Raw genomic sequence first — 14,629 nt, 5'->3', positions numbered from 1 at the left:
GCATCCCCCCAGAGCACTTACAGGTTCATGTTCAAAACCATTCACACCTGTCTCTGAACAATGCAACAGGCATCCCCCCCAAAAAATCCAGAACATTCAGAGCCTGTTTTTCTATCTCCTAATGCTATAAACTGCTACTTGGGCAACACTCATACAAAATCTCAGGATCATTTAGAAGTTAAAAAACTACAAAGATACAGGGAGTTTCAGATACTGCTCTAGATGATGGAGTTTCAAATTCCACATACAATGTATTTATGTGTTTAATTATGCTATAAGCTAAACTAAGAACTAACTTAGTTCAAATGAATCATCTAACGGTTTAAATTTCAATTTGTGACCATGTGAGAAGTGCAGTGTCCTTATGTAACATGTAGGAGCACAGGCTATTTTGACTACCACTCTGGCCCAACGTTGTAGAATTACAACATGGACTTAACAAGTTCTAAATCAAATTTGATGAATGTTTTCCAAAATAACGAAATATTTATGTGTTCTAGACATTTTAATAAACACACAAAAAAATATGTAAGGAATTTTACTTACTTGAATATTGACGACATCCAGTCATGCAAAAAAATAGATGAGCTCAACACGAAGTTTGCAGGTAGAGTGAGTTCATGGCCAGATGACCGGACCTACTTCTTCTATCCAATAGTATTGTGAGGTCAAACAATAGAACCCATTAACCATGTAAATGTGGCCTTGAGAAAAGAAAAAAAAAAACAAAAAAAAACATTTGCAGGCATTTTTTTTTTTTTTTTTTTTTTTTTTTGAAAGTGATGTTGTAATTCTGCAACAGTGGGCTTTACAGGGTTAAGGATGTACCTTAAAGGATTAGTTCACTTTCAAATTAAAATTTCCTGATAATTTACTCACCCGCATGTCATCCAAGATGTTCATGTCTTTCTTTCTTCAGCTGAAAAGAAATAAAGGTTTCTGAGGAGAACATTCCAGGATTTTTCTCCATATAGTGGACTTCACTGGGGTTCAACGGGTTGAAGGTCCAAATGTCAGTTTCAGTGCAGCTTTAAAGGGCTTTACAAGATCCCAGACGAGGACGGCCATTTTCTAAAAAAAATTGATTTAAAGCTGCAGTAGGTAACTTTTGTAAAAATGTATTTTTTACATATTTTTACATCTGGCTCCTCCCAGTGGTCCTATTGCCATTTGCAGAAATACACCGCTCCCGGTAAGAAACAACCAATCAGAGCCAGGAGGAGTGTCTTAGCAGTGTCAATCAAGCTTGTGTGCGCAGTGATCACACCACTCTCATGCAGAGCGTGTACAGGCGTCAAATTCAAGATTACCGGTGTGCCGCAGCTTTGCTTATGCCGGACAAACAATCCAAACTGCCAATTCCTCCAGTGGAACCTGCTCATAAAATAAAGACGGGTAAACGGAAAAAGACAAAAAGAAAGAATTAGAGCCCGAAATAAAACAAGGGTAAATATCGGCGCGGCTTTTCCGAGGTGGAGGGAGCTATATGTCCTGAGAGGATTAAAAACCGATGCAGAGTTTGCCACATTTCTGCTTGACAAGTAAGTATCCCTGCTTGATTTGTTTCATTTTTTAAGAACTACACAACTAAGATAATTTCAAAACAGGCCTTCCCCCTTCCCTGCCTGATGCTTCCTCTTCTCCCCGCCCGTTGACTCCTCGAAGTCGCTGTGGGTGTGAATTCCTCGTCAGAGCTCATTGACTCGGTGTCAAAACTCTAGCCGCATAACATACAGATCAAATGTCACGCACTGTGCAAAGCAACTATTGAAACCTACTAATTCACTGGCTTGTCATGTTGCTGAAATAATGTACTAGCAAACCTTATTTAGCATTACATATCGATAGAATAATTACTTGCATACTCTAACATTAGTTACCGTTATATTATCATACTAGCTATTTATTACTTATAGAAATAGTGCAACGTCATATAGTTACATTACATGTATTGCAAAATACAATAGTCAATGTAAATCATATTGTTGATGTTTCGTCTGTACCAGTGAATGTGCCATAACTGTTTATCCGCCTTACTAGCCTGCGCGTTCACGGCAGGCTCCGTTGTGATGGGGGAGGAGCTGTGGAGGGAGGGCTGCAGCGCAGCAGAGAGCAAGGGGGAGTGACCTGTGAGTTGTGCTTGTTCAAATTTTCTAAAAACTCCCTACAGCAGCTTTAATTAGCTCCCTTCTTCTTCTCTATTTGAATCCCAGCAGTGTACACACTGTTAAGTGTATTACTGCCCTCCACAGGTCAAAGTTTGAAACTAATTGTTATATACTTGCACTAGTATATTGTATATGACAATTTAGTTCAAACTTTGACATGTGGAGGGCAGTAATACACTTAGCAGTGTCTACACTGCTGGGATTCAAATAGAGAAGAAGAAGAGAGCTAGTTCAAGATGAGCATTTATGGTTAAAAACGTATAGAATTTTTAATTTTGTGAAGAAAATGAGCGATGGTTTCTCTAGATAAGACCCTTATTTCTTCGTCTGGGATCGTGTAGAACACTTTGAAGCTGCACTGAAACTGTAATTTTGACCTTCAACCGTTTGGGCTCCATTGAAGTCCACTATATGGAGAAAAATCCTGGAATGTTTTCATCAAAAACCTTTAATTTCTTTTTGAATGAAGAAAGAAAGACATGAACATCTTGGATGACATGGGGGTGAGTAAATTATCAGGAAATTTTAATTTGAAAGTGAACTAATCCTTTAACAAATCATATACACTCGCTGTCAGAAATACACATGATGGCAGCAAAGGGCTGTTAGCATGATTTGGGCTGAAAGAGTCTGTAATATGTGGAAACTAAAACAGTTGTAGTAGCCTTTAAGTGATAAACGATTGTTTTACATCACTTCTAAACCATAAGTAAACTACCTTATGAGCAATAATCTATAAAATAAACACCTGGATTCAGCCGGCTCACTAGACCTAGCATTTATTAATCTTAGTTAATGTTAATATACCCATGAAGGGAGTATGCTAAATTAAGCATTTTACCATTAAAAAATATTATAAAACCATTTTATTTTTCAATCCCATAAAAACAGGCGTTTGCATATAGTCAGATTAATAACCTCATTAACGTTGCAAAACATAAATATAGCTGCAAGCAGCAATTACGGGGCCAAGCACAAAAACGGCACAAGAAGCCAGCCAACATGGCTGTGAGCATCAGGCCAACTGCAACAGTGAGCAATTAAAGACCTATTAAGATAATTTTAGGCAAAAGAGCTGATAAATGATAAAAAAATGAGGATTTACTGTTTCATCACTTTCGACCAATAGGTGGCGCTTTGACCAAATTAATGTGGTATGGTCAGAGTGAGGTGACAATGACAATCGCAAAGTTTGGTGTCAATATGTCAAAGCATTGCAGAGATACAGCTTCAAGAGTCGTTTTTTGCCTCAGATTTGTTGCTCCGGTGTACAAAAACGGTTTGACATATCGACTTGAAATCCATAACTTTTTGTCTGCATGGTCTGAAAATGATACGGTTTGATTTTGGTGAAAATCGGAGCAACGGTCTAGAAGGAGTTCGAAAAAGTATGTTTTTAAAGAAAAACAATATGGTGGACAGGAAGTTCAGCCAACTATAGAAAATTTGATATCCGTGTTCTCGGCATGACCCAAGGAATCTAGTGAGACCAGTTTCATTACAATCTGTAATTATATTCAAACGTTATTAACATTTTTGTAAATTTCATAATAACTTTTGACCACAAGGTGGCACTGGTCCGAAACTTCTCAGGCTCCTTCAGGGCATTGTTCTGATGACCCATACCGAGTTTCATAACGGTACTTGAATGCGTTCATAAAATACAGCACTTTAGCACAAAATTCAAAATGGACGACGGCCAAAATGGTTGAAATGGGAAAATTGGATATCATTCGACTCGGCATGACTCCCTGAATCCAACGAGACCAAAGTTATGATTTTTGGACAAACCCATCTGAAGTTATAAGCAAAAATAACCATTTTTCTTATCTCCGCTCCAGTAGGTGGCACTGCGTTGAAACGCTGCATGATGCCTCATGTCATGATTTTGATGAGATGTACCAAGTTTGGTCTAAATATGATAAAGCATTGCTGAGATACAGGTTCAAGAGTTTGTTTTGCATCATGCCTCAAATTCATTACTCTGGTATATGAAAACGGTTTGACATATCGACTTGAAATCCATAACATTTTGTCTGCATGGTCTGAAGATGACACGGTTCAATTTTGGTGAAAATCGGAGCAACGGTCTAGGAGGAGTTCGAAAAAGTAGGTTTTTAAAGAAAAACAATATGGCGGACAGGAAGTTTAGCTGACTATGGCAAATTTGATATCTATGTTCTCAGCATGACCCAAGGAATCTACTGAGACCAGTTTCATTACAATTGGTGAATACAGTCAAAAGTTATTAGCATTTTTGTAAATTTTGTTATAACTTTTGACCACAAGGTGGCACTGGTCCGAAACTTCTCAGGCTCCTTCAAGGCATTGTCCTGATGACCCATACCAAATTTAGGAATTTTGGTCAAACCCATCAGAAGTTATAAGCAAAAATAACCATTTTTCATAACTCCACTCCAGTAGGTGGCGCTGCGCCGAAACACTGTATAATGCCTCAGGTCATGCTTGTGATGACACGTACCAAGTTTGGTCTGAATATGATAAAGCATTGCAGAGATACAGCTTCAAGAGTAATTTTTGCATCATATCTCAAATTCTTTGCTCTGATATACAAAAACGGTTTGACTTATCGACTTGAAATCCATAACTTTTTGTCGGCATGGTCTGAAGATCATATGGTTCAATTTTGGTGAAAATCGGAGCAACGGTCTTGGAAGAGTTCGAAAAAGTAGGTTTTTAAAGAAAAACAATACAACGGACAGGAAGTTCAGCTGACTATAGCAAATTTGATATCTTTGTTGTGAACATGACCCAAGGAATCTACTGAGACCAGTTTCATTACAATCGGTTAATATAGTCAAAAGTTATTAGCATTTTTGTAAATTTTGTTATAACTTTTGACCACAAGGTGGCGCTGGTCCGAAACTTCTAAGGCTCCTTGAGGGCATTGTCCTGATGACCCATACCAAGTTTTGTAAAGATATGTTAATGCGTTCGAAAAAAATACAGCATTTTAGCACAAAATTCAAAATGGCCGACGGCCAAAATGGCCGAATTGGGAAAAGTGGATATCTTTCGACTCGGCATGATTCCCCGAATCCAACGAGACCATGATTTTTGATTTTTGGACAAACCCATCAGAAGTTATAAGCAAAAATACCCATTTTTCATATCTCCGCATCAGTAGGTGGCGCTGTGCCGAAACGCTGCATGGTGCCTCAGGTTATGCTTGTGATGCCATGTACCAAGTTTGGTCTGAATACGATAAAGCGTTGCGGAAATACAGCCTTACTTCTGTTTTCGCAAGCACTACGTACAATTCGTTGCGAGTTTTTTGATAACAGTTTGAGGAATCGACTTGAATTCCATAACTTTTTGTCAGCATGGTCTGAAGATGATCTGATTCAATTTTCATGAAAATCGGAGTAACGGCCTAGGAGGAGTTCGAAAAAGTATATTTTTCAGAAAATTCAAAATGGCGGAAAATTTTTCATGACGGAAAATGACGTCATAGGGTGCATTCGATTCGGCTTGACCCAAGGAATCAGAGGAAATTTTGTTTCCCTTACGGTTCAAAAGTTATTAACATAAACATAAGTGCAACTTTGGACAGCTGGTGGCGCTAGAGGGATTGAGTTAGAGACTCCAAATTTGCTATGGACATAGATCAGACTGTCCTCTAACTGTGTGCCAAATTTCATAACTTTCCCGCAAGCAGTTCTATGGGCTGCCATAGACTTCAAGAGCGGAAGAAGAAGAAGAAGAAGAATGAAAAAAAAAAAAAAAAAAAAGAACGCCAACAATAACAATAGGTGCCTCCGCACCTTCGGTGCTTGGCCCCTAATAAACTTACATTGGAGATTTATTAAATTCCCCCTGTAGTCAATCATGAGTTTTATCTCTTAAAACTCATCTTTAATCACCAAAATAACACATTTAAACTTTTTTTCCTGTGGAAAAAAAATGTCTTCATGCCCTTAAATAGCTTACGCGGCTCTATGAATATGCTAATTAGCCCCGCCTCCACTCACTCGCACGAGCTGAGAGGTAAACGCTGCGCAATGGCTTTTTACAACGTCGGACACATAACGGTAATTAATAAGATTAGCCTTTTGCTTGACTATGTTATCAAACAGCTAATAATGTGTTGCTAATGTTACACGACTCCCTTGCGGCCATAGTTAATTATATGCTGGAGCCTGGCGTTTGATGTGATAGCGACAATCAATCCAACCCTCTCCATTGACTTTGTATTGCGTGAAGCGGACTTATAAACAGAACAATGTCTAAAAGCTGCTATGTGACAAGGTGTACAGCAAACAAGCTTAAAAAAAAAAACAGAACTTTTTGAAGTTTTTAGAAGTTGTTGACCTAAAAAAACAAGCATTTAAAGTCACCATGAAATCAAAATGTAAGTTTTTTTAAAATCTTTTAGTATGAATATGTTAGCCTTAAGTTATGATTAAGTTGGTGTGTTCCAAAACAATGGCAAAATTCGCATTTAGGAGATATAAGCATTCGCTAAACTAATTGTTTATTGCACCAAAAGCAATCTGAGATGAACTTTAAATATATATACAGTTCAAGTCACATTATGTTTGTTTACATATAGACTACATTAAGAAGTTTGCATCTTTCCTTTCCTATACTCCCAAAGTACAATTTAAAAAAATCAATATTTACCCATCTTTACAACTTCTTAGATATAGATTTAATATTGAACACAATAATTGTACTTTCTGTGATTCTGAAATTTAAACAACAGTGCATTTGTTTTTTGACTGTTTAGAGAGTTTTGGTCTGACATATATGATTGGCTTTTGATTTCTTCATTTTTTTTCTCTTTTTTTTTTTTAAGTGACAACTTTTGGTATAATAATGGAAGTTGTACACATTCAGTTTCTACTGAACAGTATTTTCACTTTGGAGAAATATATTTATAACTGTAATTGCCTTTGTTTTCTGTTTTTCAGAAAGAATTTTGAATTTACTCTAAATCTTTAAGAATGTTAAAATTAAAAAGTGGAAGAAGACTGCTTGGTTCATTAAAGAAATTTAAACCATTAGAAGACCCGGTTGTATAAGTTTTTCCTTTTTCTTGTCCTTTTTATGTTTGTTTGTTTTTTGTGTATTGCCTTATAAGCACAATGCATAATAATAAATGAATTTACACAAAAGATCCAGTTCAGAAGTTTACATGCTTGATTCTTAATTCTTAGTAGTGTGTGTTTTTACCTGGATGATCAAAAGCTGCAAACATTTGCTGATGCCCAAGGCAACACAACCAGTGTGTGTAAGTCTTTGAACAGGATGATTGGAAATTGTTCTTATTTTATCTAAATAGATATTTTTTAGTACTTCCCTACAATAGCTACATAAAATACTTTCCAGAAGAAAAAATAAAAGCAATTTACCCCCCAATCATGGATTGGAATAACATGCAATCAGTAAAAAAGAACTGTAGTCCGATTACAAGTATTTTAAAACATAGGCCTAATACACTCTAATTACAGAGTAGGCCTAATTAATTTTTGGAATCTGATTACATAATCCAGATTACATGTAATCTGTTACTACCCAGCACTGCAAAGTGCCCAGCTGTCTTGTGCATAGTATTTCCTCAGTAAAATGATTACCTGTACTATATATTGCACTTAAAGCTGTTTGCCTCCCTCTACTGGCTGCAGTGTGTCACTTCAACATGCTGGTTACATGCAGGTAAAATAACCCCAGTCTGAATGCAATGGAATGTCTTTATTGACAAGAAGAGAAGAATTTGAGCTTCCAGTTTAGCTACAGTGATTTTGTTAAACAGAAATGAGAGTCTACATTATTGTGCAAAAACAAAAATAGAAATACAGCAGCAACCTTTCCTACAGCAGAGCGGACTCTAAAATCTGAGGACACAACGAACAACAACAACAATAATAATAATAATAATAATAATACAAAGCACTGTTTACCACCATTCCCACATGCTGCTTGAGCTCACAGACGTTTAATACTGTACGAAAATGTGTTCAAAAGAGTCTGAGTCGTGTGCGCTATACAACGGTCCACCGTCCTTCATTTGATTGTCAGTAGGAAATGAAACTAATTTCACAGGAAAATCTAGACCAGTGAAGAAATACATTTTACTGTGGTATTAAACTGATTTATGGCATGAAATATGATGAAAGTAGCTTGAATTTTCATTGAGGGTGTCCGTGTATCTGGATCACTTCAGTGTTTCCATACAGACTCCACCAGAGCTTGACTTTTCATTTTCACCGGCAAACCTGCCGCTCGTCATCGGTGAAAATCGGTCACGTTTCTGCTTTCACTCGAGATGTGTGTACGGTCTTCACCACCTTGGCGGAGCTTTTAGTGTCCTGTTCAGAGCTCTCTGAGAGAGTGTCTTTGGAGCCCTTCTTCTTCTGAAAGGAACAAAACAAAAACAGGCACACATTATTACAGCGAGAAACATCTGACGCTGATTATATGACTAAACAGCACAGTTACATGTGACCGTCAAGAGTTTTTGAAAGTGTCTTCTGCTCACTAAAGCTGCATTTATTTGATCAAAAATACAGTAAAAACAGTAATATTGTGAAATATTATTACAAAAGCTGAATTTTCAGCATCATGACTCCAGTCTTCAGTGTCACATGATCCTTCACAAATCAATTCAGTTCAAATTTAGTTGAACTGTAGTGTCAGTGCAGAATATTAATGATCTTTTAAACCCTAAAGAAACATCAGAAATGACAGAATATTCTACAGGTTATAGGACTCTAAAGGTTAATATTTTAATAAGCACTGAAACTTTTCACTAGTTAAATATTTAAGCAGGCGTCTGCAGTAATGAAGAAGGTGGCGTCTGACCTGCGCAGGGGTGGAGCTGGATCCGGGCACGTCTGCAGTGCGGGTAACAGGGAGAGGAGGCACCAGATCAGTCCGAGAGCTACAGAGATGAATGAATGGAAGGAGCATTAAAGAGGACTAATTATGCTTTTTTGCATGTTCATCTTTCTTTAGTGTGTAATGTTGCTGTTTGAGCATGAAAAAGCTCTGCAAAGTCCCTCCAGCAGGAGTTCTTCTCTATATCAGTGTCACTGTTTCTGAACCCCCTGAAACGCCTCCATTGTAGTAAATCAGCGCTAAATTATGGTAAGGCAAAAGGTCTAAGCCAACGTAAGTAATGTAAATAAATAAAAAGGAAGAGGGGAAAACATGCAAAAGATAAAGGCATGTATGCAGCTTACTCATATCGTAATAATAGTAGCCTAAGCAAATAATAAAAAATAGGGCCTATCACTTCTGTTATGTTGCTTGCTATGCTATTACACATTGGCCAACGATATTCATTTTTCTGTCCAACTAGCTTACATAACCAGACAGTAAAATGTGATTTTGTAACATGTAACTTTTTTTTTAAACAAACGTAATAGCCTACTTTAATATTTTACTGTAAAATTGTGCAATTTTGTAAGATTGATGGTATTTTGTGTTATTTATTTGCTTCAATTTGTAACAATTTAAGTATATACATTTATATAAAATGGCAAAATTTTATGTTAAATCCACTTTAATAAAGATCTACATTTACTGCCATCTACTGGAAAGCAAACACTTAATTAAATTAAAATGAAAATAACATGAATTTTTAACTACAGCCACTAGATGGCTAGAGAATTAGTCAATGGTTCACATTATAAAATCATTATTATAACTATAAAAATAACTCTATATCAAATTTTAGCATTTTTTTGTACTATCATTTGTACTATCATGGGTATTTGAAGATATTTTTGAAAAATACAATTAATTATAAGGCTGCAGAGAACAGACTTATATACTGAGGTTTTAATTACATTATTTTAATATAGTCAGTCGTGAATTAAAGTAGGCCGGTCTAAGGCATGAAACTCCAGGGCTGAAAATGAGTCCCAATCCGGCCCTGTGTTTTATAGTAGGGAAGTATGCGATTTCGGATACAGCTGCTGTTTTTTTTTTAACACCCTGGATCTAACGCGGTTATGGTAAGGGGTGTTACATTTCCAAAACACATTGGAAGCAGTTGACCAATCACAACGCACTGGTCCAGCCGACCAATCAGGGCACACTGTGCTTTTTGGAAGGAGGGGCTTCATAGAGACAGGAACTAAACATAACCTGTACCCCAGTGTCCACATAATCCATCCTAAATAGTATGTGAGAATAAAATAAGTGTGTCCCAAAGCATAGTATGTTGAGTATGTCAAAAGTCCCCGGAAGGATTACAATTTCCAGTAGATTTTCGAAGTGTGGATCCGTGGACACTATATAGGCTAATATTGCCCACAACCCATTGCGCTTTGGAGGATTTGGTTCAGAACTACAAACACGAGTAAGAATGTTTTAAAAAAAAAACTACAAACATGCTGGATACACACGACCGACGGTCAAGTAGAGAAGTTTGAGTGACCAATAATCAACATTTAACCTGATAAAAAATATTATATTTCATCTGCAACAACAATGTAAACATTTATAAAGATTGTTTGGCCATTAACTTTTAAATGCATTGTTATGCATTAATATGAGGAGAGTCTCAAGTGCTGCTGCATTTCTCTCCAAATTAAATTAAATTAAATGTGGATGTTAACTGTGACAAGATGATTGACAGGACTTTTTTGTGGTGAAAGTATGCGTGTAACTAAGCGACAGAGAGCAACCGTTAAAGACGCTATTTTATGACGTGATAGTATGTCCCAAAGCTACACACTCAAAAGTATGTACTTTTTCTTCACAAAAAGAGTACATACTTTTAGGGCATTGTATAAGAAGGCGAATTGGGATGCAGCAAGAGCGTTACTGACAGACTGAAAAAAGAGGTGCTGCAACAAAATAATGTGTTTTTTGAACATTCAAGCATGAAAACCTGTTCTAGTAGAGCCCAAAAAACTAAATCAAGGGCAAAATACTGTAGGTCCTCTTTAAAATGAAGAACAATGATTTTGATATGAAAAATATTTTTGACCACACACTCAGGATGTACTTACTTGACCTCTGAGAGCACAGACCTCTCACCATCCGAACAGTTGGAGCGTCGATACTGCCGGAAGCTCCTGGGAGAATGTGAATGGCGGATCTTGATCGGGTCACCTTGTGTTCTGAAATGAGATACATACAGTTGTTTGTACTTCGGTGCCACATGGGCCCTAGTCTTTAAAAGCTTCTTTTCCGGGTTAATGCAAACTCAGCATTCATCAGACTGATATCCCACAACATCAGATTTACATGCGGCTCATCAGGGACCGTTTTAGAGGCTCAGTGAGCTGAATAATGCATGTTTTCTATCAACACTTATTGTCAGTGTAATGCATTGGGGATTTTGACATGCTGACAGACATTTTTTTTTTTTAATTCATGTGCATTGTAATCTTAAAAAATATCGCAAAAGGGCGGGACAACCTATCACTCACATAAGATCGACCAATAGCAAACCTAATCCATCCAATCAATTCCCTACATTTATTCTTGATCAAGTAGCTGTTTCACTTGGATATACGCCACAATAGGGAAGATGCCAACTTTAAAAGTCCAATAAACATTCTTTGCATACATGTCTGCAACCGTGTTATGAAATATAACAATATGGGGTTTTCATTTTTCATGAGGTAGCAAATTGTCCCCAAGTTGTGTAAATTTTTGGTGTTTTATGATGTTTTTTTTCCTTTGTAAAAGAGATTAATGCTCAGTTGGGTCAACCCAAACTGTTTCACTTCCTGTAACACGAAATAGACAAAAGTCCTTATATAATCAGCTTTATTTATAAATGAATTAAGAATGATTTCCCATTCGCCCTTGAATGGTTACTGCGACTAAATTATTTTTAATATATTTATATTATTTTATTTAATACTAATTTTTTTATTAATTAAAGTCATTCTTTCATCTTAATTAAATTGTCATTTTGGTCCCACTTTAGTTTAGGGTCCAATTCTCACTATTAACAACCACTTTTACCTCAATAAACTCCTAATTACTGCTTATTAATAGTTAGTAATGTTAAGTTTAGGTTTTGGGTAGGATTAAAGGATGTAGAATATAGTCATGCAGAATAAGGCATTAATATTTGCTTTATAAGTACTAATAAAAAAATGCAATCTGACAATATCAGCCTAATAAATTATATAAATGGAAGTAATTTTTATGGGTTAGATCAAGTAAAAATGGATCCATCAAATTACAGTTGCAGGTTAGCACATTATTTTCATAGGACAGTTTGAAAAGACTCACTCCACTTTCTTATACGGAATCTCCTTTAGTTGCTCCTCAGAGAGACCGGAAGGATCGACCAGCTCCTTCCTGTTCACAAACACAAAATGATCATCACTGACTCCTCTGCTTTATCACAGATTCATTTTCTCTAATTAGTGATGAGTGTGACGTAAAACTCACTGGATGTGTTTCCAGAGCTGCTCTTTAGCTTGAACGTCAGGACTTCGTCTACATCAAGAAAATAGGTCATAGATTTTGTATTATTTAACCCTATAAATCTACTGTACCATATTTGACATGTACATTTCAAAGGCCTCTAAATGGTCAAAACTGTCCTTGTGGGTTCTCAAACTATATATATATATATATATATATATATTTTTTTTTTTTTTTTTTTATATTGTTAGTGATATTTCAAGATGGACAAAAACTTAAGTTTAAAAGAAAAATTGTTAAAATGTGAATATTAAATATGATTCATCGGTTGCATTGCATATATTAGTTGCATTACATTGCATTATATATTTTAAAAATACTTTAAAAGAGCTTTGATCATAAAAATAAGCATTTAAACATATTACCAAGACATATGACTGAAAGATGTAGAGTGAAAATATAGATATTTTTATGCAATTTATGTATGTAGTCTGTTATTCACAGTTATAAAGATCTCATTGACTTACATTACAAACTTTGACTTTTTAGACATATAAATATCAGCAACTGCACCAAATTGAGTCTCTTTCCTCCATATTCTCACTATATCATACCATAAAAGCCTTATGTATCAAATATGATACTCGACAAATTACACATATGCAATTTTTTTTTATAATGTGTCTAAAGGTTCAATAACCTTTCCATTTAAATAAATGATCAGGGTTAACAGGGTTAATGATTTCATGCTTACGATCGTGAGCGGTGTCGTGAGCGCCGATGGTTCGGATCGTTCTGTGTTTTTTCTTTCTGTCTGCGCAGCACAACCTCCCACTGCGGACCAGAATCCACCATCTCGTTCTCCTGACGGGATCTGCAGTGCACATCCATATTTTCCATAGAGTTTTACTAGTGATTGCATTGATGTTGTGATTCAAATTCATGCTTTATTTCAAACTGAAAAGATTTTCTGCTTTCCCCAAATATTTTCCCAATTTCCTGCAATCAATTAGGACCATTAAATTACATAATTTATAATGTGCATATATCTCACACAGCAGCCCTGTGCCTTTTTATTGTCCCGAAAGCTCAGTGGAATCACACACCGGTTTCTTTTTTTACGATGTTCCCTGTTGGAATTCTCGGATTCACTGCCACTGCTGGTGTTGCCACGGGAACGTGACCTAAAGGGGTCAAAAGGTGACAGGACAGAATGAAAGAGGGACACAAATTCCTGAATATTTCTAGAATATTAATCAACATCAGTTTTGCAAAAACAAAACAAAACAAAACAAAAAATAGTAATCACAAATCAATCAAATAAAAATCACAGCCCACAATTTACAAGAAATAATGGTATGAAGTATACGTATAAAGTGGCATCTGCACTCCAAATTAGATGTTCTTAAAAATAATTGAGTATATATATATATATATATATATATATATATATATATATATATATATATATATATATATATATAAATATACATATATGGAACTAGAAGCTTCTAGTTCCACACATAATATGTGGGACTAGAAGCTAATGTTGGTGAACAAACTTTGATGTTGGAAAGCCTAAATGGGCAGGTTCATTGGACCGATTGTTAGATGAATGGGAGCTATCTATTCAAGTTGGACCTATATGTGTACATTTATTAAACATTTTGGTTAATCTGATTGTGCTTTCAGTTCCCAAAAAGAGTGAAGCACAGTGTCTGATCCTACTTAAAAACAGCAAACTTGACAAACTTGTCTTGAAAAGCATATATCAGAAAAACAAAGAACTGTGAGACACCAAACACTGATTGTTTCCTTTTTGTAATATTATATTAGTTGTGAATCTGTTACAATCTAAAGGAGCAAATGAATAAAAGCGAACCTCCTCCTGTGCTGTTTGTTGGCCTGTGGGTCGTCAGCGGTTTGGCCTCTCCTGTCGAAACAAAACACAAGGAAGGGCGTTTAAAGAGAAACACTGACTGTTTCATCATCTCTGACAGACACACACACACAAACGCCAGCGATGCTTTGAGGATTTATCAGTATTTATTTATTCTCAGGCATTCTTTCATCAGTTCCTCGCCTGCGGCGACACTCGC

At 36.1% G+C, this 14,629-nt stretch overlaps 1 protein-coding gene across 3 annotated transcripts in view; it reads right to left on the bottom strand.

Moving 5' to 3' along the window:
- Positions 1-7,878: 7,878 nt before the first annotated feature.
- Positions 7,879-14,629, bottom strand: part of epb41l4a (erythrocyte membrane protein band 4.1 like 4A) — a 59,222-nt gene continuing 52,471 nt past the window's right edge. For 2 of the 3 annotated variants that reach the window (XM_067397385.1, XM_067397386.1), the window contains exons 16-23: positions 14,413-14,463; positions 13,637-13,714; positions 13,285-13,404; positions 12,555-12,602; positions 12,393-12,461; positions 11,153-11,263; positions 8,994-9,072; positions 7,879-8,545 (exon numbers count right to left, since the gene is read on the bottom strand). In XM_067397385.1, coding sequence (XP_067253486.1) covers positions 8,435-8,545; positions 8,994-9,072; positions 11,153-11,263; positions 12,393-12,461; positions 12,555-12,602; positions 13,285-13,404; positions 13,637-13,714; positions 14,413-14,463 — 667 coding nt within the window. In that variant the 3' untranslated portion in view covers positions 7,879-8,434. The remainder of the gene's footprint in view (positions 8,546-8,993; positions 9,073-11,152; positions 11,264-12,392; positions 12,462-12,554; positions 12,603-13,284; positions 13,405-13,636; positions 13,715-14,412; positions 14,464-14,629) is intronic. The other variant, XM_067397387.1, reaches the window with a different exon arrangement.

The sequence above is a fragment of the Chanodichthys erythropterus genome, chromosome 10, assembly GCF_024489055.1.
Source record: "Chanodichthys erythropterus isolate Z2021 chromosome 10, ASM2448905v1, whole genome shotgun sequence".
NCBI lineage: Eukaryota > Metazoa > Chordata > Actinopteri > Cypriniformes > Xenocyprididae > Chanodichthys > Chanodichthys erythropterus.
Note: the sequence above shows the minus strand (reverse complement) of the source record. Positions and strands in the feature narration are given on the sequence as shown.